General features: G+C 35.9%; 1 protein-coding gene and 1 long non-coding RNA gene across 6 annotated transcripts in view; one reads left to right on the forward strand and one right to left on the reverse strand.

Moving 5' to 3' along the window:
* Positions 1-23,272, forward strand: part of LOC139969646 (uncharacterized) — a 335,050-nt gene that overhangs the window by 51,346 nt on the left and 260,432 nt on the right. The gene's annotated exons all lie outside the window — the stretch shown is intronic.
* Positions 1-23,272, reverse strand: part of LOC139969635 (MAP kinase-activating death domain protein-like) — an 84,806-nt gene that overhangs the window by 16,933 nt on the left and 44,601 nt on the right. For 2 of the 5 annotated variants that reach the window (XM_071974762.1, XM_071974759.1), the window contains 11 exons: positions 20,525-20,969; positions 19,540-19,615; positions 18,554-18,731; positions 17,240-17,450; positions 15,114-15,257; positions 14,146-14,182; positions 3,807-4,287; positions 2,837-2,999; positions 1,746-1,866; positions 717-781; positions 190-341 (listed from right to left, as the gene is read on the reverse strand). In XM_071974762.1, coding sequence (XP_071830863.1) covers positions 190-341; positions 717-781; positions 1,746-1,866; positions 2,837-2,999; positions 3,807-4,287; positions 14,146-14,182; positions 15,114-15,257; positions 17,240-17,450; positions 18,554-18,731; positions 19,540-19,615; positions 20,525-20,969 — 2,073 coding nt within the window. The remainder of the gene's footprint in view (positions 1-189; positions 342-716; positions 782-1,745; positions 1,867-2,836; positions 3,000-3,806; positions 4,288-14,145; positions 14,183-15,113; positions 15,258-17,239; positions 17,451-18,553; positions 18,732-19,539; positions 19,616-20,524; positions 20,970-23,272) is intronic. The other 3 variants (XM_071974761.1, XM_071974760.1, XM_071974763.1) reach the window with 3 other exon arrangements.

The following is a 23,272-nucleotide window of genomic DNA, read 5'->3' on the forward strand; positions in this document are numbered from 1 at the left end:
AGGGAGAGTCACGAATGTGAAATGGGAGTTTGTTCCAAAGAGAAGGCTCAGCGACATGTTATCTTCACAGCGTACGGCGACAGGCAAATCTCAATAGATTAATTCCACAGGCTGTAATACCTAGAATATGTAGAGAGGATTTGATCAAATCAGGATGATTTCAAATTTACAGCAAAAGCTAGGACTCACCAAGTTATTGACCTGATCTAACACATCATTGACCGATTGGCTGTGAATGAGACCCACATGAGATCTCCCAAGCAACCTTCGAACCTTCTTCTTGACGTCTGGCTTGGGGACTTTCATCATCACCATGAACCCACTCATGTTGTACAGCATGTCTGTCAGAGGTAATTAAACAATAGAAAAGTCACACATATATATAGAGATATATATATATATATATATATATATATATATATATATATATAGAGTTATCTGATGATCGCTCAATGCATGAAACTCTGAGTAACAACAGCTGGTGTTCCACTGGTCTCAACTAATTCTCATCTATACTTCGTTCTGTCCACCGAACATAGAGCACTCTGCGCCAAGATAGACGCCACCGACTCACCGAACCCAACCAACAATATATATGGTGTTTGTTGGAGTTCTTCTTCGCAAAGATCTAGGTCAATATAAGCAAAAGATGATGGGTGGGTTTTGTGTCCACTTTAACATTTTTAAGATTATCTCTCACTTTTATGTTTTTTTACCTGACAGCAATTTATCTTCATCCATTTCAAGTCTTCGTCTTTCCTCTTTTGTCAACGAATCGTATCTGTAAAGAAACGGTGACAAAGTAGAAGAAAAGTTTCAAGATAATGGAAACCCGCAAACAAGATTTTGTTTGACACAGTTTTATTTTTTTTCTAGAAAACCAAATGACTTACTCTAGAGGTCAAATAATTAAGGGACAATATAAAAAGTACTTTGAACAGAAAAGAGAGACCTAAGATGATAGAATAGTTGCAGGAAAAAATGAGCATATTCGTTCTACTTCCTAAATATGAATATCTGCACATGATAGTAAGTCATTTTGGGAAATTAACTTGTGCCATGTCAGGGCAAATTAAGTATTATGAGGAGCAGAGAATGAATTGGATGCCTCAACAGAACAGTGGTAAAGTATTAACCAGACCAAGCTACTGTAAAATAATAAAGGGACAATATGAAAAGTACTCTACACAGAGAGAAGAGTCATAAGATATGATAGATTAGTTGCAGGAAAAAAACTCATATTTGAACTGCTCCCTAAATATGAATATATGCACATGATATTTACCCATTTTGGGAAATCAACTTGTGCCATGTCAGAGCAAATTAAGTATTATGAGGAGCAGGGAATGAACTGGATGCCTCAACAGAACAGTGGTAAAAGTTTTAACCAGACCAAACTACTTTGAAGGTGTAAATTAATTAAGGGACAATATGAAAAGTACTTTACACCGAAAGAAGAGTCATAATATATGATAGAATAGTTGCGGAAGAACTAGTTGAAAAAACTCATATTTGTACATTTGACAGTGGTGAAAGTTTTAACCAGGCCACTCTAGACATGCTAGTGTAGGAGTGCATAAGTTGTGGGGAGGCACGTAAGGGAGAGAGTAAAGTACTTAGCTTAGGCGGCATTTTTTTCTTCATGAAAGATTGCAGTAGGAGCTAAAGTTGGTTTTAAAAGTGAAAAATGAATATTTAGTTATGTTAGTTTCGGTAGTAAATGCAATATCTGTGTCATATCGTACCTATTCATCATCTCAGCCGGTCCTTGGTCCATCCCTACTGCATCTCTTTCAGCCGCTACGGCATCCAAAAAGGCATCCTCCCAAAACTGTTGTTGGTCCCAGAGGAGCGAACGATCTTTACCTTTTTATTTTTAAAAAACAAACAAACAAACATATGTAAATTTAACACCATGTGGAGAGGTGGAGATGTCAATTAGAGTTTCGAATGAAATTTGATAGCAGATAAAAAACAAACAAACACATTAATGAAAAATGGGAGACCATACTAGGTTGTCACTTTCTCACATCCACACACACACACCCACACATATACAAAGTCTTGTGCATGTTTACAGATTTTGTACTGCATAAGTTCATCACAACCCTACTCATTTTGTTTCAACAAAAACTGCAAAAAGGGATTGAAAATAAATGCAGCCAGCAGAAAAGCTCATAGACCAGTCTAGAGCCAATTAAGTTTAAAGTAGTTATCCTACCCTGAAAGATTAACAGCATGACCTCTCAGTAACTGGAAATTTAAGCATCTTAGGATATCTTAGTTGGATCACTGGAACAATTGAAATCTTATTTTGGAGAATAACTTGGTTGGTTAGATGAATTTGTTTTGGACCAACCCATGGCCACTAAATGCAAAAAAGGTGTAAGTTCAAGTAAATTGGGGACAGCGGTGGGCAAGGAGGTAATCTCAAAAGCCACAGTAAAATTTTCCCCCATCCCTCCCCTCCCCTCTCCCAATGCATGTACCTCAAGACTGCCTGAGATGAAGTGGAAAATAACATTATATGGGATTGGAAAATTCCACATGAATTCACATTGGCAATCTGTTTTGAAAAATTCTAGCTATCACTAAGAATGCCAGATATATCTATAAATATATCTGTACATGATAAAGGGAAAGACTGTACCTGTCTAATTGGACACTTTAAAGTCATAAATCTCTTGTAACTTCCACGTTAGTTTCTGCTCCATTTGGTATTAAACTCTTGTAAGTTTGTAAGTCAGTCCCCCCCCCTGCCCCTTCCTTGCAAAACAAACCTCCAAAAACTATAAGTGACAGTTACTTCTGTAAGAAAGATGTTGATTTGACTTACCTGTGAGTGCCTCAAAGATATAATGTCGAAGGATAATTTCACTGTTGACTGCTTCCGTGGCTATCATGCGACTCTTGTGGTACCTAAACCCGGCACTAACGCAGCTCTTCGTGCCCAGCTTGGCTGCACTGATCTGTCTGGCATATTTTTTGCCAAAATGTACCTATGGCATGCCAAAAGGGAATAAATTATGTGTATATATACTAACTTTATCAATATAACTATGGACAAAGGTAAATGTTTAGCAGAGATTGGAAAAGTTGCAGCTTGTCAATATATATATTTACATGATTCAAAATACAATACAAATAATTCCGTAATCCATACTTAATCTGGTCATTAAGTTCTCTGAATCAGATTTGGTATATATAGTGGCAGGCTGTAACTTTTCCAAACTCTGCTAAACATTAACAGTACCTTTGTGAACATTTATATTGATACAGCTTGTACATACAAGGTAAATGTTTAGCAGAGATTGGAAAAGTTACAGCTTGTCACTCTATATATATATATTTACAAATGATTCAAAATGCAGCTCTTCAATCCCATACTTAAAGGGTGTGAAGACTGGCAAAACAAGAAACGTCTAATGCCGGTAATCTGACCTAGTTTCGAATGAGGTGTAACAGAAGTGTTAGACACCACCATCGATTCCAGAAAATACACACACAACTTGCTACTGTCGGTAATTAGACACTGGTGTACAGTCAGTACATACAGCTGCAGTCAATACCCACAGCACAGTGTATTTACGATACAGCGATGGACATCTCAGGTCCAGCTAAAGATAACAAGGTATCATGTTTCATTCCTGTACTGCCTGCATTCTGTAGGGACACGAACAAAACGTCACTTGCAAGCAACGGAAAGTTAACTTTTTCAGAAGGCGGCACGCAGTTTGGGGCAAGTCTTCAATGCCTTTAATCTGGTCACTAAGTTCTCTGAATCTGATCTGATTTCGATAGCTTACCCCGCTAGTTTCTATTTCACTGTCGGATAGAACTGTTCTGATCGGTTGATGGCTGATTTTCATGGGCCTCTTCAATTTCCCGTCCTCGATAGTCGAGCCGGCGTCGCTCTCGTCGCCTATCGTGTCCGAGCTGAAGCTGACTAGGGTGCTGGCCTCGGAGACCTCGGAATCGATGCTGGACATGTTCCTCCTGAATCTGTCCCTCCGACTTAGGACAATGGGATCGGTCATCACGGAACCGTGGATGTCCCGAGGGTTCCCACCGCCGTCCATGTTTATGATCCTCTCTTGAAATGTGGTGGTGCCCTGATCGGGCAACATGGTTGTATTGTTATTTTGGATGTCACTGATCACTCCCTGGGTGGTGTTGGAAGTGACAGGGGAAGGGATTTCTTCTCCAGGGTGGGGAATGGTAGTATTCTCCGGTTGGTCTCCGTTGCCTGTTAAAGGTGACATGTTGATAGAGTTTCCTATTATACCTGTAAAATGCAAGAAAGGAAGAAAGATGTAAAGCAAATATCATTTGAAACAGTCCAGTCTATAAAGTCATAGAAACATACCAGCAGAATGAAAGAAGTGAATGGTTTGTAAAGTTTGCTTTGGTTTAATAAGAAATCTACTTAGTTGCTGACAGGTTTTAACATCCTTGAATAACAGGTTAGAAGTGACGGCCCATTCAGGTATTCTCCTTAGTGTACATAATCTCCCACCATTTGAAAAGTTTGCTAATCTGTCAAAGTTCTCTGCATTTAGAATTTCATGAAAATGTATCCATTTTAAAGGAATATTCCATTCCTCTGTGGACAAATGAATGACAAATAATAAAGAAAAACAAAGCCATTTATAGCTGACTTGCCCTGATGATATCATCCATTCTGCTATTGCCAGATGCAATTTACAAAATATCACAGAATTTAAAAATTTGTTATCAAATTGTACAAAATTGTACAAATAATACAAAGTGCTATGATAATGTGGTTTTTCCCTACAGATTCAGAAATTTATCAGCATTTTTTTCTAAGGGATAGTCAAGTCACCAGAATATTGTTTTAATGACAAAGGATTTGATATTTCAAGTTAATTATTGCAATGATGTTGTTGTAATCTTTCATCATGTTTATACTTCCAAGATGGTGTCAAAGCCATGTCACAATTAACCCAACCAATCACTCTTTTAATATCATATTTCGTAGTGCAATTACCATCACCTGATATGTCTGTATATCAATTACTAAAAAGAGAAAAAAAAAATTTGTACACTCTCCCTCAAATTGGATAATTAAGTCTAATTAAAATATTGAAACAGAGAAATGACTTTATATTAGCAGAATAATATTTTGCCAAAATTAAGCAGATTGTTAAGCACAAGCATGTATATATTGCTACTTGTTAGTAGTACACCATCACTAGATCAACAAAACATATGTGGAATAAATCAAATTAATATTATAATTAGTACATTAGTGACAAATCATACATACATACATACAATACAACTATATTGTTTGTCAGTAGTGTTGAAGGTCTTGATATATATAGCACACTGACATTTGCTACAAAAATTAAAAATATCTCCCTTCCCCCCCCCCCAAAAAAAAACAAACATCCTCATTCACTAGTCACCAAAGTAAAAGCTTTTCTTAAAGTTCATACAGTTAGTCATGACATGGTCCCTTGCCCTCTCAACCAACCGTTGTTACAAAAATAATACCAAAGTAATGGCAACGACTTTCCCTAAAATCACAAAATTTGGTCCCCTTTTTTCTCCACAAGGTGTACAGTACGTCTCTGTGGACTCCCACTTGCGAGCCCACTGAATATTCATACTGTCATTGCAAAAACGTTGACAAACAGGTTTGACAACTTTTATCACCATAAATAAAATACGACAACCAGAAGCCATGACTCAACTCCAGTCTGAAACAATCGACCGCAATATAAAGTTAACATACAACTCTACTAGAGGCTATTCTTTCATATATTGCAGAACAATTAAATTAAGTTGAAAGGGTAATTGAAATGTAATGGCCTTGCATACAAAACTTCACAAATGCATGGGAGATGTTCTGGTTACACGTAATTGCTTTCCTTATGGCTGCATGAACTCTTTTCATGACGATGTCATATGCAAATTAAATGTAAATTTATGCGAGTCATGTTCTACTTAATGGTATATATATGCGTGACGTTAACTGAATCAGGTTTAATGTCCGTACATGCGTCTGCATGAGCGGCTTCAAGGCCTCACTCGAGGGTTTTTAGTTTTCTTTCAACGATGGAAAAGATCGGAAGTGCAATCGTCACAACGATCGTTGAAAGCACCGTGATAAGAAACAAAGAAGTTGTGTCTTATCCTGAGACCGATCTTGACAGTTAAAGTGTCCTTGCGAGTTAATTATTGCAGAGTTCCTTCCGAGCTATTTATAACTTGTATTAAAGAGGTGGAGTGCTGCTTTAAAAAAAGAGGACTTTAGTTCTATAACACTTTTAATTTTTGAAATGAAAAACAAAATGACCAGAGATTCATAAATAAATAAAGTGAGTGGACTGTAATCTAATGGGCGAGAATAGAAGACATTGACAAATTTGTCATGAACTATTAAATGTTGTTGCATAATGTCATCTCCTGAGGCTGCTCAAAACAATGGATTTAAACCTTTTTATGTTTTAAGCCGAGAATTTGGAGCAAATGACATCATCGACTATATATAGCATAAATCGATGATTCAACAAATTTGGGATATTTTGAAAGATACGTATCTTGAAAACCAAAAATTTAACTGTGAAAGACATTAAAAAAAAATTACACACAAGATGAAGGGTACAAAAATATAACATTGCCCTTCTTGTGCAAAGCAGAGAGAATACAAGGTACATAAGTTGCAAAGAAGACAGAAATCAGGGGAAGGAAAATAGAGAGAGCGAGAGAGAGAGGGGGGGGAGAGGAAAGAAGAGACTGCTGGGAAGGATATAGGAGAGAAAGATATAGGGAAGGTGATCAAAGGAGTAGGGATCATGTGTGTTGGGGAGGGGAGGGGGGCACCATAGGGGACAAGCTACAGAGTCACGACAACTAGGATTATATGTTTTACAAAGTAGTTAAAAGAACATTCAATTTAGCTAAATTTTAGGGACTCGAGTGACAGTTACCATTTCAGTGCCAAGGAATTTCTTCCTTGCCTCAAAAGGTTAAGTTCTTTTTATGTTGGATATCTTAAATTCCTCTATTTTTGTGTAGAATGAAACTGTTTATAACTAATGTACCATAAGTTTACTTCTTAACTTATACAACACATGTTAGTAATCCACATTTCAATACATTTTCATGCCCGGTCTGTTATGATAAAATCTTTAAATGTCATCAATTAAATCTTCTAAAAAAAGAAGGAAAAAAAATACAAAACATATTTTACCAGCATGTAAGTTTTGAAAAAGTAAGTAAAGATTTGAAAAAATATTGCTATTTTCAAAAAAATGGTAACTTTGATAATTTTCGTAGGGAGTAGTATTTTTTGTCTAAACGTAGCACTGACCCACTTATAGGTAGATTACAATGGGCAGACCGGCCGATTAGAACATGCACCGACATTACTATTTGCAGTCTAAGAGTTTTCCTTTTGGCAAAATTGGCTGTTTCACTTCATATGATTCTGATTTTAAATGCCATTTAACAGACCCTGTATCAACTTCTTCTTCATTTGGCTTCCCAAACCAGGTCTCCTAGACTATTTCTCAAACCAGGTATTCATGACCAACGGGAGATTAGGGAACCCCTGGATTTGAACGCAGAGTTATTAAAGTTTACCACTGAATTTCATTTACATATTATGTTTTTTTTTTTGATAACGACACAAACCTACTGTTGCTGAGAACAAATTTTGTTTTGCCCCTTTCATTATGCTATTTCTGCCCACACAACAAATCGCCCACATCTCCAGGGTCTGCCAATTCTACTGAAAATGTTAAAGTCTCGATTTGGCATTTCTTAACGGAAGTTCTGTCTGCGTATCCGTATGCATCACTGACTTACTTTTTGTACCTTCAATTTCCAATGCAATAGCTAACCTCTATCGCACTCCCGCCCCCCCCCCACCTCCTTCAATCTTAAGAAATGTATGAGAGTCTGAAGGGATAAATTCATGGGCCTTGGATTTAGAAATCCTCCTTCAGAAATGAAACTTATGAAACTATGAAACGGATCAAAAAAAGAGTAGAAAAGATGTCTGGTATTGTTTGATAATACTTTTAAGCTGACCTTAAATCATTCAATGACAATGATGAAGACTTAATTAATCTTTTCAGCTGCCTTGCTACCTAGTTTTTTGGACTACTGTATCATTTACGTCAAATTCCTCCAAGGCTTTCTTAGTTTATTTAGTTTATAAGGGTTGGAGATTAACTTTGAACAAGAGATTTATTCTTACTGAGATTAATGGAGGGGGAGGATTTGATTGGATTAGCTAAATGCTTAACATATGGAATATTGCTATGGGGTTACCGTAATTATGATTGGTTAACAACCATTTTGGAACATTTTAAATTATTTCCATCAGTTTTTGGTCAAGACTTGGGAGGTTTTACAAGTCCGACTCTTTTCTTTACATAAATTTTGCTCAGCATCCATATTCCATTACATGAATATATTAACTAACAAACAATATTTTGGTTACTCGACATGTTGAAAATCTTTTCAAATGTACAGCAGCATACTACTGTAACAACTCAGTTAAAATTAGCTAATATTTTCTCATGTGCAAATTCTGCTTGCATACAGTAGTTATACATCTGAAGTACTGTGGACCTAAAAATAAGCTAAGACTAAAGATAGCATACGATGAATAATCCCTGTGGGACAAAATATTATAGAAGTGTTCTTAGGCAGCTTTTATGATGTGACTTAGTGTTTGAAGAGGGAAGGGGGGAGGTGGGATGGGGGGGGGTTGATACCACAACTATCACAGCAATATTCAATACATGGATAGGAGTTAAGTCAATATTCATTCCACATAATAATATCAACTTTATAAAACTTTTTAAATTTGTCCAATTTGTAACGCTCTGATGATATGTCTGCAGTCAAAGAAATTGCTGAGAACCGCATAGAAATCATTAATTACATTCCATTTTCTTTACTTCCCATTGGTGAGAAAATCTAGGAGGTGTCTTGGTGGGTCTGGTCAAACTGTCGATACTTAATGATACACGTTGATCGTAAAGATGATACATTCTATGTGGTGTGTAAAGTTATGTTGTAAACTCAATTACAGTTTACTAAATTAATGTGTTAATAGAACAAGACACATGTACAATATGTAAATAAGATTGTGGGTTAAGAAAAACAGGGAACATTAGTGTTTAACATAAGAGGAATAAAAGGGGGAGAGGGAGAAAAGTAAACATTCATCTATCAAGATACAGAGAGTTGGACATGAATGTATATCAACTCCCCATGAAATGGGGATGGGTGTAGGGGTAGGGTAGGGGGTAATATGGGGTTATAATCATGGAGGTGTACTAGGGGTTAAAAAATGGAAACATAACTAGAAAAGATAAACAGGCAATTTTCACGGCAGAAAATTAATCCTACGATTCCAAAAAAAGTAAATAAGAAGTAGTGAAAGTCGTGATTACATTACCTCCTTGCAAAATGGAATAATCCATAAAATATAAAGAAAAGGGTGGAGAAGAAAGAAGAAAAGAAAAAACAAAAGCATTTGGTCAGACAAAGAAGAAAACGTAATCAACAGTAGATATAATAAGAGTGTGTAAATGTGTGAAGAAATAAACATTATAATACTGTATACACATATCAAGGTAAATAAGAGTGCTGCATAACAAACTATCACAGAAAGGACACAAAATGCAAAAATTCCTGGACAAATATGGATCCGATTTTGATCTTGGTGGTTTATATCAGAATCCAGTATACAACCATTCCTTACATTCACATCCAGTTACAACCAGAAATGATGTAAAGTTACACAGAGAACAGTCACTGAAGCTGTACATTAGTGTACTCTATATATATTTGACGTTATTAGACGCAGATACTGTTCTTATCCTGTAAATTCAGACAATTATTTTGCTATAAAACTACACAAACTTACAGAAAACTTACAAGCTATTGAGAATTTTTTTTTAAATTTCATAAATATATCTGGACAATACTGAATGGGTATGATCTGGAAACTTATTCGCTTCATTTTTGGACAGACGTCTTTATCGCAAGTAACGACCTTCTTCATATCAGAAATTTGCTTTGATAGTTTTTTAATTTACTAATCTACTGTTGAGTGCAAAGAACTGTCACTTGTGTCACTGGTGACATCATCAACATTTTTGATCTTGCTTCTTATTGTTTAACAGGTAAAACCTCTCTCAAAAATCAAATTTCAACTGATCAAAAAGTGTCCTCATTCCCTAACAGTCAGTCTTAAAGCCAGGCAGAGTACCGCATTTTCCTGATCACAGAATGATTAACTGGTCTGATTTTGTATACTGACCAATATTATTCTCTAACCGTAACGGTCTCACAAAGTCTCCCGCGAATAACACTGCTGCACCTCATGGACAGACAGGGTGGTCGCAATTAGTTTGTAATAACCATATATAGTTTGTTGTTTAATATGTTGGTTATTTGAAGTTTAGCATGGAGTACCATAAACTAAGTACTCATTAACTTAGTACTACTAAACTTAGTACTCATAAAGTACTAAGTACTCATAACGTACAAGGTACTCATAAAGTACTAAGTACTCATAAAGTACACATAAAGTACTAAGCACTCATAAAGTACTAAGTACTCATAAAGTACACATAAAGTACTAAGTACTCATAAAGTACTAGGTACTCATAAAGTAATAGGTACTCATAAAGTACTAGGTACTCATAAAGTACTAAGTACCCATAAAGTACTAAGTACTCATAAAGTACTAAGTACTCATAATATCATACATGTTAATTATACAATTATGTTTAAATTTTCCCTCTGTAACCATAGCAAACTGTATCGTTAGTTTATAATTATAAAATCTGAAGTTATGCACCAGTGTTAAAATATTACCTTACCCAAAGCTAGTTACCCGAGGTCCAAAAAAATATCAAAAGTTAGTATCCTGAATGTTTGCCTCTTTTTTCTTATAAAAAAAAAAAAAACAAGTGAAAACTCTGCAGTTATGCATCAGTGTTAAAATATTACATACTGAAAGCTAGCAGCAATACATTGCTCAGGAAATGCATGAGTTTCTGAGCGACATTTGAGCCTTTGGGTAAAGTTAAGAAAAATAACCAACAGGATAAAAAAAGACATATTTCAACCCTTTTCTTTCCTCATGGTGCGACATGTGCATGATTAGTTTGTCAAAGCTATCACCCATACATATCGTATGATGAGAAAGCATAACTGCAGGATTGAGTGCTATATAAAATTTTGTGTCTGCAAGATACAACTTAAATGCTGTAAAACAACGGTTGTAGAAAGCAGTGCATCATTTCAGATCATCATATCATGAAAAAAATGCAAATTTTTACTACATGGAACTGTTTTGGCACAAATTTTTGCGAATACTTCTATTCTCTTATTAACTGTAATTGCAATAATTATCCAAGATACTTAAGTTACCCAAGTCATACCCAAGTGACTTAGGTAAGAATACCAATAAATCCATGGCAAAGCATCTAACCATCTGCAAACTTTTACCACATGGTACTGTTTCCAGACAATTTTTTGCAAATACTTCTATTCTCTTATATACTTTCATTGCAATACTCATCCAAGATACTTAAGTTACACAAGTCTTACCCAAGTCTTACCCAAGTTACTTAGATAAGAATACCAATAAATCCACAGCAAACCATCAAAACACAAACACAGGAAGCCCTGTTGCAACATATTCAGCAAGTCCACAAAATATTTGAACATGAGCAAGATTAAAGACACAGCTGGCAAACCTTATCATTTTAGACAATTTATTACAAGCAATAACAGTATATAGTATTGATAAATAAAGGAAGGAGAGCAACTGATCCCATTCATGTATCATCAAATCATTTTAAAGTCGAAAAGTTTTGCTTGTCACTAGGTGTAATAAAAAATAAAATAAAACACATTTTCTTTTAATATTAGTGTTTCATAATTCTACTTGCTCTCAAGGAGAAAACTTGCCCAAGTTGCAAAAGTAACATAGACAGCTGACTTGAATAGGATATTTTAATGAAATAAAAAACCGACTTATTAAAAGGATTTTCTGGTGCCCAACAATGTCAAACTACTACTGAAGAGAAAAACTTTTTGAAAACGACTCGAACTTAGTTTGCACTTAATGACACTATAATATATGAGACGCTCTCCTAGATGAATTTTGATTGAATATTCAATTTTCCACCACACAGACTCTTTCTATAGTAATATTTATACAAAGTTATGATCAGACCCACAAGGCTGATATGAACCCATTTTTCTTTGGCACTGGCACACTTTTATCAGAATTTTTTTTCGTTAGGTGATTAACGTGAGTGTCTAATCAATCATCATCATACACATAAAGTATGATATTGATGCTGTCTGATCGCAGAGAGAGAAACAAGCCATCTCATGATTATATTTGTTTACTTGGCTTGCATCAATTAGCAGGAGGAGGAAGTTTGACCTTTCGATGCACTGAGAGCAAATTTAGAGCCAAGTAAAAATATATCTGCCATCCTTTTTATTATTATTGTAATTTGCATTATTTTGTGAGTGAAAAAAAATCAAAGAAAAAGAAAATGGCTTTTATGTAATGTTACTTTGTAAAATTCCCAAGCTTCAGAAGTTCTAGCAGTCTTCAATTTGCAATCTTTTTGCGGGGGAAAAGAGTTCTCTGTATATTAATATCGCCTGGGAACCACTTAGTATATTATTGTAAAAAGTCTGTGTATCTAAAGGATTACATTTGTGATTAGAGAATCGAATAAAATCTTGATTAAAGCATTTTTAATTTCCCGAGGTTCAAGTTTTTTTTTTCAACTGTGGCTCAGTATGTTGCACTATACTGTTCTATAAAATAACACACACACAGATCAAGCCCCCTACAACCAACTTCAAAGTTGTATAGCATTGCTAAATACTATCTTTTGGTGGGTTGGTAACCATTACCCTTGATTGGAAAGCTTAACTGATATCTACCCTTTTATCAAATGGTCAACAGTAAACGGCAAAATACGTATTGGCCAAAAATATGCTAGAAAGTAATGTAATGGTCACACATGCTAAACATTTATCACTTATTTCACTGCCACCCGTTAAGCCATTATTTTTAATTGTTCACATTTTTTCCTCTAATTAGACAAACCTGGATCATTAATGTATGTTAGTATTAAACTTGGATGGCCAATACCCCTAGGAAGGTACTGTGCCTATGAAAACAATCAGTCGTTTTAGCATGCTCAACTTTAGCGCCCATATTGATGACATTTTGGACTACCTTTTTTTACTCTTCCAAATGACTATTCTATCTCCATACTGTCTTACAAACCCATTTAAATATTCAAATTAGGCTTTTCAAACCGCACCACTAAAAGATCTCTTCAATTTCATAAATGTCGCAGTAGAATCCATCCATTCTTAATTCGTATTGTCAACGTTCTAGGATTTATGCAAATAACTTTTTTTGACACTGAGAATGTAATAACAAACTGCATGGTTAATGAACTACAGGGCCCGATGAAATATATACTGTGCACACCTTTGAATGGTAAGTTAGAAAAATAACTTTCAATATCGTAGATGATAGATTCTGGATTTGGCCATTTCATGACTTAGCACAAAAATCTTCATAGAAAAAGAATGGCTAAAGTTTCACAGCATCACCAAATGATATATGATTGAGGATATTTAAAACAGTTTAAACGGTTGTATAGGTCACGAGGGTCACACTACGAATACAATTATGATATGGGCAAAAGACACATAATATTTATAAGAATAGAAAACGCACGCACTCACACTTCAAACACTAAAAGAGGGCTACCACTGAAGGACGTAAGAGGGGGGAGGGAGGGGGTGGGGTTTGGGGAGGTAGGGGCAATGGTTCCATTTCTTCTAGACATGGAGATGTTTAATATCAACTCCCAGGCAAATGAAACATTCAAGAAGGTTAAATTATCCAGCTATTTATCATGCACAAGACTAAAATGAATAATAATTAATAATAATTAATATTCTACAGACTCTTGCACATTTACATAAATAAGTTAAAAATTTGGCACCAAGAAAGCAAGAGGGTTATTTTATTTTTTTATTTTTTTGTGGATAATATTTTTATATTTTTTTTGCAGGTGTTATTTGAATGGTTATGAAGTACCTTCAAGAAGTGATAAAACTGGTTGCATCCAATCAGCTGAAATAAGAAATAGTGATGTACAGAAGAAATGGTAGAGATGATTATTAATTAATATTAAAGCTGTCCAAAAATCAGTCAAAAAGACCCATTCAGGAAAGGTCATGCTCTCCATATGGAATGCACGTTAAAAGTTGGTGTATTTAATCTGTTCCGTTCAATTTTTCATAATTGTATTAAAAACAAATTCAGAGAAACTAGCAACCCTTTTTAAACTCCCAAACTGTCACGATTTACCAAATGAAGGAAAACTCATAAAACCTATCAATTGTGATGACTTTAGACACTTGTTTCCGTCATTCAGAAGATAAGTAAACATGGCTGACTGACTACTATGTCAAATTTAGATGATTGGCTATCATTTAAAACCTATTGTACCATGCTGACATATGTCTCCCTTCAATGTACTATCTTCACACTAAAATCAAACAGATCGTGTGTTCCTTGCCATACAGTTTACTCTGGTCCAATGCTAATAAAAAATAATATAGTACAACTTTGGATGAGATCTGAAAATCCAAAATGGATCAATGACTTAATTAATCACTGTGTCAATAGTAGGATGCTGAGGGGGCTGCAGCCTCATGCAGCCAGGCTGTGTAGGATGCAATCTTTTGTTGCAGCTGTGCAGTTTCACACAATTTGCCATTGCTGCTGTGCAGTGATACTCTCTATCATCTGATATTACTGCAGCTTTCCTGCAGGGCACCTTGCAGCTGCTGCAGCTTTTCTTGTTGACATAGTACCTTAGATTTTACATGCAAGAATGTTACTTTAAAAGGGGTTAGTTACATTGTTCAATGTTAACGACATGATACTGGAAAGGACAGTATACTTGTACGTTTCAAAGCGAGATTTCTTTCAAAATAACTTTCAAAATAAGGAGTTGATAGAACATTAGAAGCTGTCAAGATGTTTGTTAGTTTGTTACCTGTGACTGCCACGCCCGTTGCGATACCCACAGCACCATGTACTCCTGCACCGGTACTACTACCGATGGGAACGTCGGATTCATCAACGACATCAAACGAGCCGTTTAACGATGTCTCGTCTTGTCTCAGTTGATCAGAAACTGCTGTCGTGGCGACAGGAGAAAAAAATATTCAGAGAGGATAAAGTTAAATTACAATGAAATACAATGAAAAAGAATAGGAATCATGCCAAATGTGATACAATATATCATAAAAAAAGGCATATGAAATGAATACGTTAGTATTTTGAAGTTTAGCAGTTTTGACAGCTATGAAAACTTGTTTCATAGAAACTACTATGGTTCCTATGTCAACAAAAACAAACTGCTATACATCTTTGGTCTTGTTTGGTAACTTGGCCTTTTTGCGGTGCGATACGGGATAAATTATTCCCTGACTGGCAGGCAAATGAAACACCCAATCTTTTATTGTTGGTTTCTACCAGTAATGTTTCCTAGTATTTCCTGTCCAATGCTATTCAATAAAGGAAGACATCGGTACTTCTTCATTTCCGGAGCTATTATGTTATGAATGCATTTGCCAACCAGCTGGTTGAAGAAGATAAATGAATGCAACAAAACCTCGACTCAAGTTCTATAAACTCTAGAGATTGCTAAATCTACAGAAAGAAAACCACAAAGGCTAACTACATCTGTTTATTGAAGCACAATCACATCGACAGGCAAATATTCCAATCCAAATTGTGATCCTATATAAACATGGATTCACTGAATGTTGATGTCCATCCTGTCGACCAAATCATTTCTGACATTTTACGATATTTAACAGCCTCCAACCATATTTATAAGCGAACTGCTTTACTACTGAAGGTGTTAGCAGAGAACAAGAAAACTTATGAAGTTTGACAAAGCTATCTCATTAGTGATAGATGGCTGTTAAATTAATAGTGAAAAGGAGATTTGCAGATCATATAACATGAATCAGTTTGGCGATGTGTATAAGAAACACGAACGGTTGGACGTAGAACTGAGTTTGACTACCGTGGAATGGAACGAGAGTATATAGGAGGAGGGTACTAGGTTGGTGAAGGACAGGGTTGAAGTGCTATGGTATGTACTTATTTAATTCTATTCCATGAAGGGTGATGAAATAAAAGGGAACAAAAGAAAAGGTTTTTTATTATTTTTGAAAAAGCTGAAAGTGTAGAACAATTCAGCTGATTAGTTTGAACAGTCAAGGTTTGTTTTAATTAAGAAAGAAATCTTTAAAAACTTTTTAAAATGTCTATTTTGATTTTTGAATATGATTTTTGCCAAGTTAATCAGATACAAGTGATTTGGTGAAGTAATATACAGAACTGATCAAAATCAGTACAGTAATCTGCAATTAATATCTTACTGGCTGGCAACAAGCCAAGGTGGGTTTCTAAGTTAACTACTTGTGAAGTTATTGGAAGTAATATTCGGTGTTAACTTTGAAAACATATTTATTTAATATTATTAGTTTAATATCTATATCCTTACATAGTTTGGTCGTTAGACACATCTGATGTATCATCTGGTGTAGCAATATCAAAATCGGAAAACATTTGTAAATAGAAGAATTTGGGGTTTTCCACTTAATTAACAAGCAAATTACAGACAAGATTTCCACAAAGTGACAGGGGTGAGGGTGGGGTGGGGGTGCACATAGACTACTAAACTATGCAAACACACAGGATGTGAACTTCTTAGAAACACAAGCTAAACAGAATACTTCCCTACATGAACAATGACTACGCAAAGGGCACTGAACAGGCAGACTGGGGGTGAAGGGGGGGTGAAGGGGGTAAGGTACAATTATGACTAATCCACTAAAACACGACGACACCAAATCTACTATTCACGGACGGACACCTCCTCACCGATCCCATCAGCGCTCATACTTCTTGTCTGTATTTTCACTGCCATCGGTGGTATAGGGGCAGCCTGAGCCGCTGGAGGCATGGGGGCAGTCGAGGAGGGCATGTTGGGTGCCTCGACTTTATCTGGTAATCTTTGGGTACCACCACCGGGGCCCGAGAGACTGTTGGCATTGATCACTTTACGAGGGCGTGGCGGCAGCATGTTAATACGGGGGTACCCACCGGGTTCTGGTCGTGGCGCGTGATGCCGTGTTTTATGTCGCCTGTCGACTTTCTCGGGCTCCTTGCCGAAGTAGTGGGTGTGGGCCATCTCCAGTAGGGCAAAGGTGCTTGCCATCCCTCCTGGAGTGTGGTTCTCATAGGAGTGTTCTATACCGCTGATGATGGCTCTCAAGATTGATACCATCCCTTTATAGACAGCCTTTTCAACTTTCTATTGATTGAAAAGAGAGGGGTGAAAAAAAAAAGTCAATTATAGTTGAGGCAGCTGCCAGTGGTTAAATTTTTCATGATAATTACAGCTACCTATTATATGCAACAGAATTCCTTGAAGTAACAACTCATTCAAATTGGTACACAATCAATGATGAAATTGCTCCACCATCAATAATGGTGCAGACTCTTTAGTCTTGAATATTAATGATGGTAAAGAATACTTGGCCTAGGAACATCTCAGCCAGGTACTGTAACAGTACAGTTTATTAATAACTGATAATATGAAACCTTGGAACGTAATTTGTCAGATTTGGGACTTTCAGCTTTTTCAATTTATGTAATTTTCTATTACGTAGGTAGAACCTGCCAGATCTATAAGGCAAATCAGAATGTGGCTCAGGTAGGAATACATTAGATAATATGGAGAATTGAATATTAGCTTAGCGGGAGATGCAACTTATCCAAAGTAATGCAGCCATCACCCACCGGACGTGATCTGTAAGTTACAAGCCATTTGGGCCTCCCCATGTTCATATGTTATGGAATGTTATTAAAAGATTCACCAGATATGTAGATGTTTTGAATTATACATGATCCATGTTCTTATCCATGTCTTAAAGGGATACATAGATAATATAATGTAATATGTGACTGATGTTAACACACTTGTTGATGCTGTCACAAAAAAAACTGTACATGATGTTGATAAAAAGTATGAGTTTACAAAATTGATAAACTCCAATCCATCGCCAAATCTGATGAGTTTCTTTTTTAAAACAACGACAACAATTTTATTGAGTATGTGACGAGATTTGACAAGATATTTGGCGATATATGTATCAGATATTTGGCAAGATATTTTACACCAAGTAAGCTGAAAGTAAAGTCCATTTAATATCCATATCACATATCATTTAACACCCAACAACTAATAGGTCTGTATAATCTCTATTTCAGTTTACAGTATGAGAAATATCATTCCGAAAAATATCTTTCACAACACCATCTTTTCTAATAAACCCTTCGGACATTCCTCATACTTTCCCCGCTCAGCCTCGCAAAATATCTGCGCCCCTTCAATAACTTTAGAGAAGATCTTACCACATCGTCAATGTGTTCTTCCTTGATGGTATTGTCCTGTGGATTCAATTGACTGATGACTTGAGCCCTTAAATTCTCATTCTGCATGAGTTTCTTTAACCTCGGCCAGTTCAACCATCCTACGTTGTTCCCCTCCAGGACACCTCTTGTTATTTCCTTCAAGAAGACTTGATCCTCGCTAATATGAAAGAGAAACAAAAAAACAGGAAAGAGGAAAAAGGTGAAATTCAGATTCAATTTCAAAAGCCTGCAAATAATCAAAGGTTGGCTGCTTTGTTTTTTGCAATTTAAATTAAATTTCCCAGACTTAATAGATAAATCAGTGTCATTCTCACAGTAAACTTGTTAATTCAAACGGTTTACCCTTTAAATATATGGAAATAACATAAAAGGTATAATATGACCACAAAAAAAAATCAGTTGAACCTCTGACATTTGAATCTTGGACAAGCACATTGGTTTGTAACAATGTAACCTTCTCTCTTTGACAAAAATGCTCAGAGATCCAACATTTATATAGGAATCTGTCAAAGATTTATTACTTTTGAATAATTACTTTGCTGCATCACAGAATATCGCAGGGAAAAAGACAAACAAACAAGTATAAGCAAAGAAAGGAAGGTACTATTAAACATTTATAAATTTTCTTGCAAACTAAGAATCTATGGCTCTATTTTGTCTCTCACTTTTATCTAAGTTTTATAACATAACAGTCAAAGGCACACTTTTTGCTCTATTTATTTTGTAAGTTCATTTGTCTCAATTAACTTTTTTGCACAACTGGAAATTAGGAAATTTTTTGGTTGTTTGTCAAATATCTTGTAGTAGAAAGGGGGAACTTCTAACCCCTCTAAATGGGAGTCAGCTTTAACAACCCCATATTTCTAAACTCCTGGATCCATCCGGGAGCAGGTAATTTGGTCCTTTTACCACGACCTCCCTTTCCCCCCCCCCACCTTCCCCTCTCTTATATCTCTCGTCTTTACCTGTTTGGTCTATCATTGGCAGGAGATAATTTCCTGTGCTTGATTCTATTCCTCACATCCATCATTCGTCGTGTATCTGAGAAGAAAAGATTTTAAAAACATTGAGTTGTCAGTAAAATATAGGTAGTGTGTTACTTTGTAATAATGTAGATTTAACATAGATCGGTCAGTTTCTCAACATTCAGAATTTATCACCAAACATACCTTCTGTACAATCATACTTTTTGAACATTTACCACTTTGCAAGAGAGTAATTCATTCAAAATCATAACCAATAGATATAAAATATATACCAACTCCATATTCCTGGTATGAAACATTCCCATTTTCTGGCCAAATAAACTCAAAGAAAATTTCTAATGAAAATTTGGAAAAGGTCAGTTATATTTTATACAGCGGAACGACTCATGTGAAAAGAATGTAAAATAATTATATACAATTTCTTCCCTCAAAAAACACTTATGACATAATTCTCAGTCAGTTTCCATGATGTTGTTGATTTACTTATATATACTCAGGGGAGTCAGGGACAATGGACCCCAAGGGTCAAAGGGCACACATGCCCTACCAGCTTTTCCAAAAAACCTTAGAAACTTGCCTCTTTTTCACAAGTAAAAAGTGCACCTTCTTGGTATTATAGATCACCTGTTCTTCTATTTTTGGAAGTAAAATTTGGCACTGCCCTTTCCTTATTGAAAAATGATCCTTTCATTGCAAAACGTAAACATTTTAATTAGAAAAAAAAGTCAGGAAGATTTCTTTTAAACATTAAAATACTGTAATTTGTAGTCTGATGTAATGCACTGAGGTTCAACTCTGTTTGAATGTTTAAAGATAACTTTGCTGTTAGCCCCTTCCTGAAATTGGAATCACACATCCCACTGCCTCTCCATGTTAGTGCCCCTTTAGATTCATGCCCTTTTTCTACTGCCCCTGCTTTTTTTAAATACTTTTGGAATTAGGGATAAAATTACAAACTATTCACCTCTTGTAAAGGAACTATTGGTTTTCTTTGGTCTTGGAGGTAGTCCCATGCTGGTTGTAGTTGCAGAGCTGTTAAAGGAATACTTTCGAGGAGGACCGGGGTCGGACCTGATACTCGCTGGATAACCATTCCGTTCGCTCTTCACAGACGTGGGCGAGGTTGGCATGTCCCCCCTGGCCCCGGGGTCAAGGGCAAAGGTCATCAGACCGTTCAAGAGGGATGGTTTATTGTTCGTTTTTGTCGGACTCGGGGGAGTCGACGAATCCGAGGAATCGGATCTGAAGAATGCGTTCACTTTATCTATGAAGGACGGCGAATTCCTGCCGTCATTGCTCGACTTCTTACGACGTCTACGGGGAGTCCCCGTTTCGGAGTCCAGCATGGAACCTTCTAAATCTTGATCCGTGTCGAAACTTGATACCGAAAGATCCCGAGGCATGTGCATCTATGGGTAGGAAAGAAGAATGGCGATCTAAGTGTAAACCTCTTTGCTTATAAGTTTTTTATTTTTTAAATGTAGCTAAACAAGGTCAAAGAAGATCAAATGGCAACTGATGGGAAAGGAAACTTTTACGAGAAAGTCCTGTGATCAAACCACTGTCCGAACTATTTAAAAAACACTTCAAGTAAATGCAGAAATCAAACAACAAGCCAGAAAGTGTTCATTGAACAGTGCTCTACCCCTCAAAAGAAAGCTGATTGAATGTATTAAAATTGGATTTTTTTCAAGAAGTTGGTAATGATTAAGACAGAGTTGACCTATTCCACCATACAAAATACACTAGAGTCTAAAAGGAATATATTGTATTAAGGTGACTGAGTTTCAGCTGGATTGCAGCGGTTCAATATTACATCCTATTTGGACTTTGCATACAAAGAATAACAGAGGAAATTGTTACATTTTGCCATTAAAAGTGGAAGGGCTAAGAATGACTACAGCATATGCATCTTCATAGTGAGCATGCCTAAATAATGAGCAGAATATGGATGGAATTTCATCAGTGATTTGTAATAATAATTAATGATATAAATATACATGTATATTCCATTAGTTACTTCAATGCATTTATCAGCAAATAGTTGACAATCTTTAGTGATGAAACAATTTAACTATCTTTTTGAAAAACATCTTTAACAAAGACATGCTTTATTCCTGGCAATCTTGAAGGACAACCAGCTCAAACGAAATTGATTTACAAATAAGAGGCTAACTTGAAGAAATGGGTAGAGATGGAGAAGGGTGGGGTTTGTATGAGGGGAGGGGGGTGTGGGGTGGAGATTGGGGCAGTGCAACTGGAAGGGCATACAACAGAGATTTAGCCAGTGGTTCTGCTGTCTTTTATACGTCATAACAAGCAGTGCCATATGTTTACGGTACATGTTTAAAAAGAGGATTCATTTTGTACAATAAGTAATTATTACAGCAACTTCATATTTTTTCTTTCCTTATTAAGTTGCACAACCAAATTTGCATAAATTTATGTATGAATGTTCCTGTAGTTCCAGACATACAGTACTTTATGCAGTAGACATATTTAATACATGTGCAGTAGCTCAGCAGGTAGAATTATAAGCCTTTGACTATATAAACTGCAAATCTGAGATTACTCGATCGATCACAACAACAAGAAAATGATTCACAGCATGCAGCAAGCACAAGATAGAAAGAGAAAAAAAAAGGAGGGAAAAATTTGTGGTAATTTTTCAATTTATAATGAGAAACACTGCAGGGGACATGTGATGAAGTGATAAAGAAACAAACTAGGCAAGTTTGAAAACAACTACTGTATGACAACTAGTCTTAAAGGAGCTTTCCCTTGATCAATAAATAAATAACCATGCAGGGACCCTTCCATAATTAACAGAAGGAGAATTTTTTATTCAAATGCAGCATTTATTCGCAAATTTGTGCAAAGCAACATATCCTTCAATGCCCAAGAACTATATACTGTACATATCCCAGCAGTTTTGAACTTCTGATGGAATGCTGGGACGACACAAGTCTTGTACAGATTTTAAGTATAGAAAACCATGCAAACTGGCTAAGAGAAGAAAATTTATTATTTTTAACTTAAAGTTATCTGATACCATTAATTCCTCCAAATACTATGAAAGCCATACTTGTTTGGTCAAAATTTTTACTTTGACAAGATCACAACTCCTAAACTCAACACTGAAAACTACAGTACCTATGTATAATGAAATGGTTTACAGCAAAGATGTGTAAGAAGGGTTTTCAATGTCCTGATCATGTAACCATGGTTACTTGGTAGCAAACAAAATCATGAAATATGGAACTACACATTGTTTTTGTTTTTTGTGAACAATATTTGTAATAGGACATTGCAACAAACTGATCGAAAAAAAGCAAACCTTTTGTTTCCCATATAATATATTATATCCCATTTTTGTCACCATAGTATGTACTTACCAAAGTGTTACAGCATGTTTGCACATGTACGTGTACAAGCTTGCGACCCACCAGATAAATTTTGTGCCCACCCATGGTTTACAGAGCAATATATATAATATGTACCGTTTGGACCCAGACTTACTGTTTGAACTAGAAATATCAAGTATTGGACTTAATACTGTATATAGTACTCCTATGGCTTAGCATTATGTCGATCCAATTCTCCGGTTTAACAAACAAAAAATTCTCTGCTATTTTATAATCAAGGCTGCAGAATTTGCAAAAGTTTCCAACTAAAGAACTCTCCACTTCCTTTTGTAATGTGATCACAAATC

Source organism: Apostichopus japonicus, chromosome 7 (genome assembly GCF_037975245.1).
Source record: "Apostichopus japonicus isolate 1M-3 chromosome 7, ASM3797524v1, whole genome shotgun sequence".
Lineage (NCBI taxonomy): Eukaryota > Metazoa > Echinodermata > Holothuroidea > Aspidochirotida > Stichopodidae > Apostichopus > Apostichopus japonicus.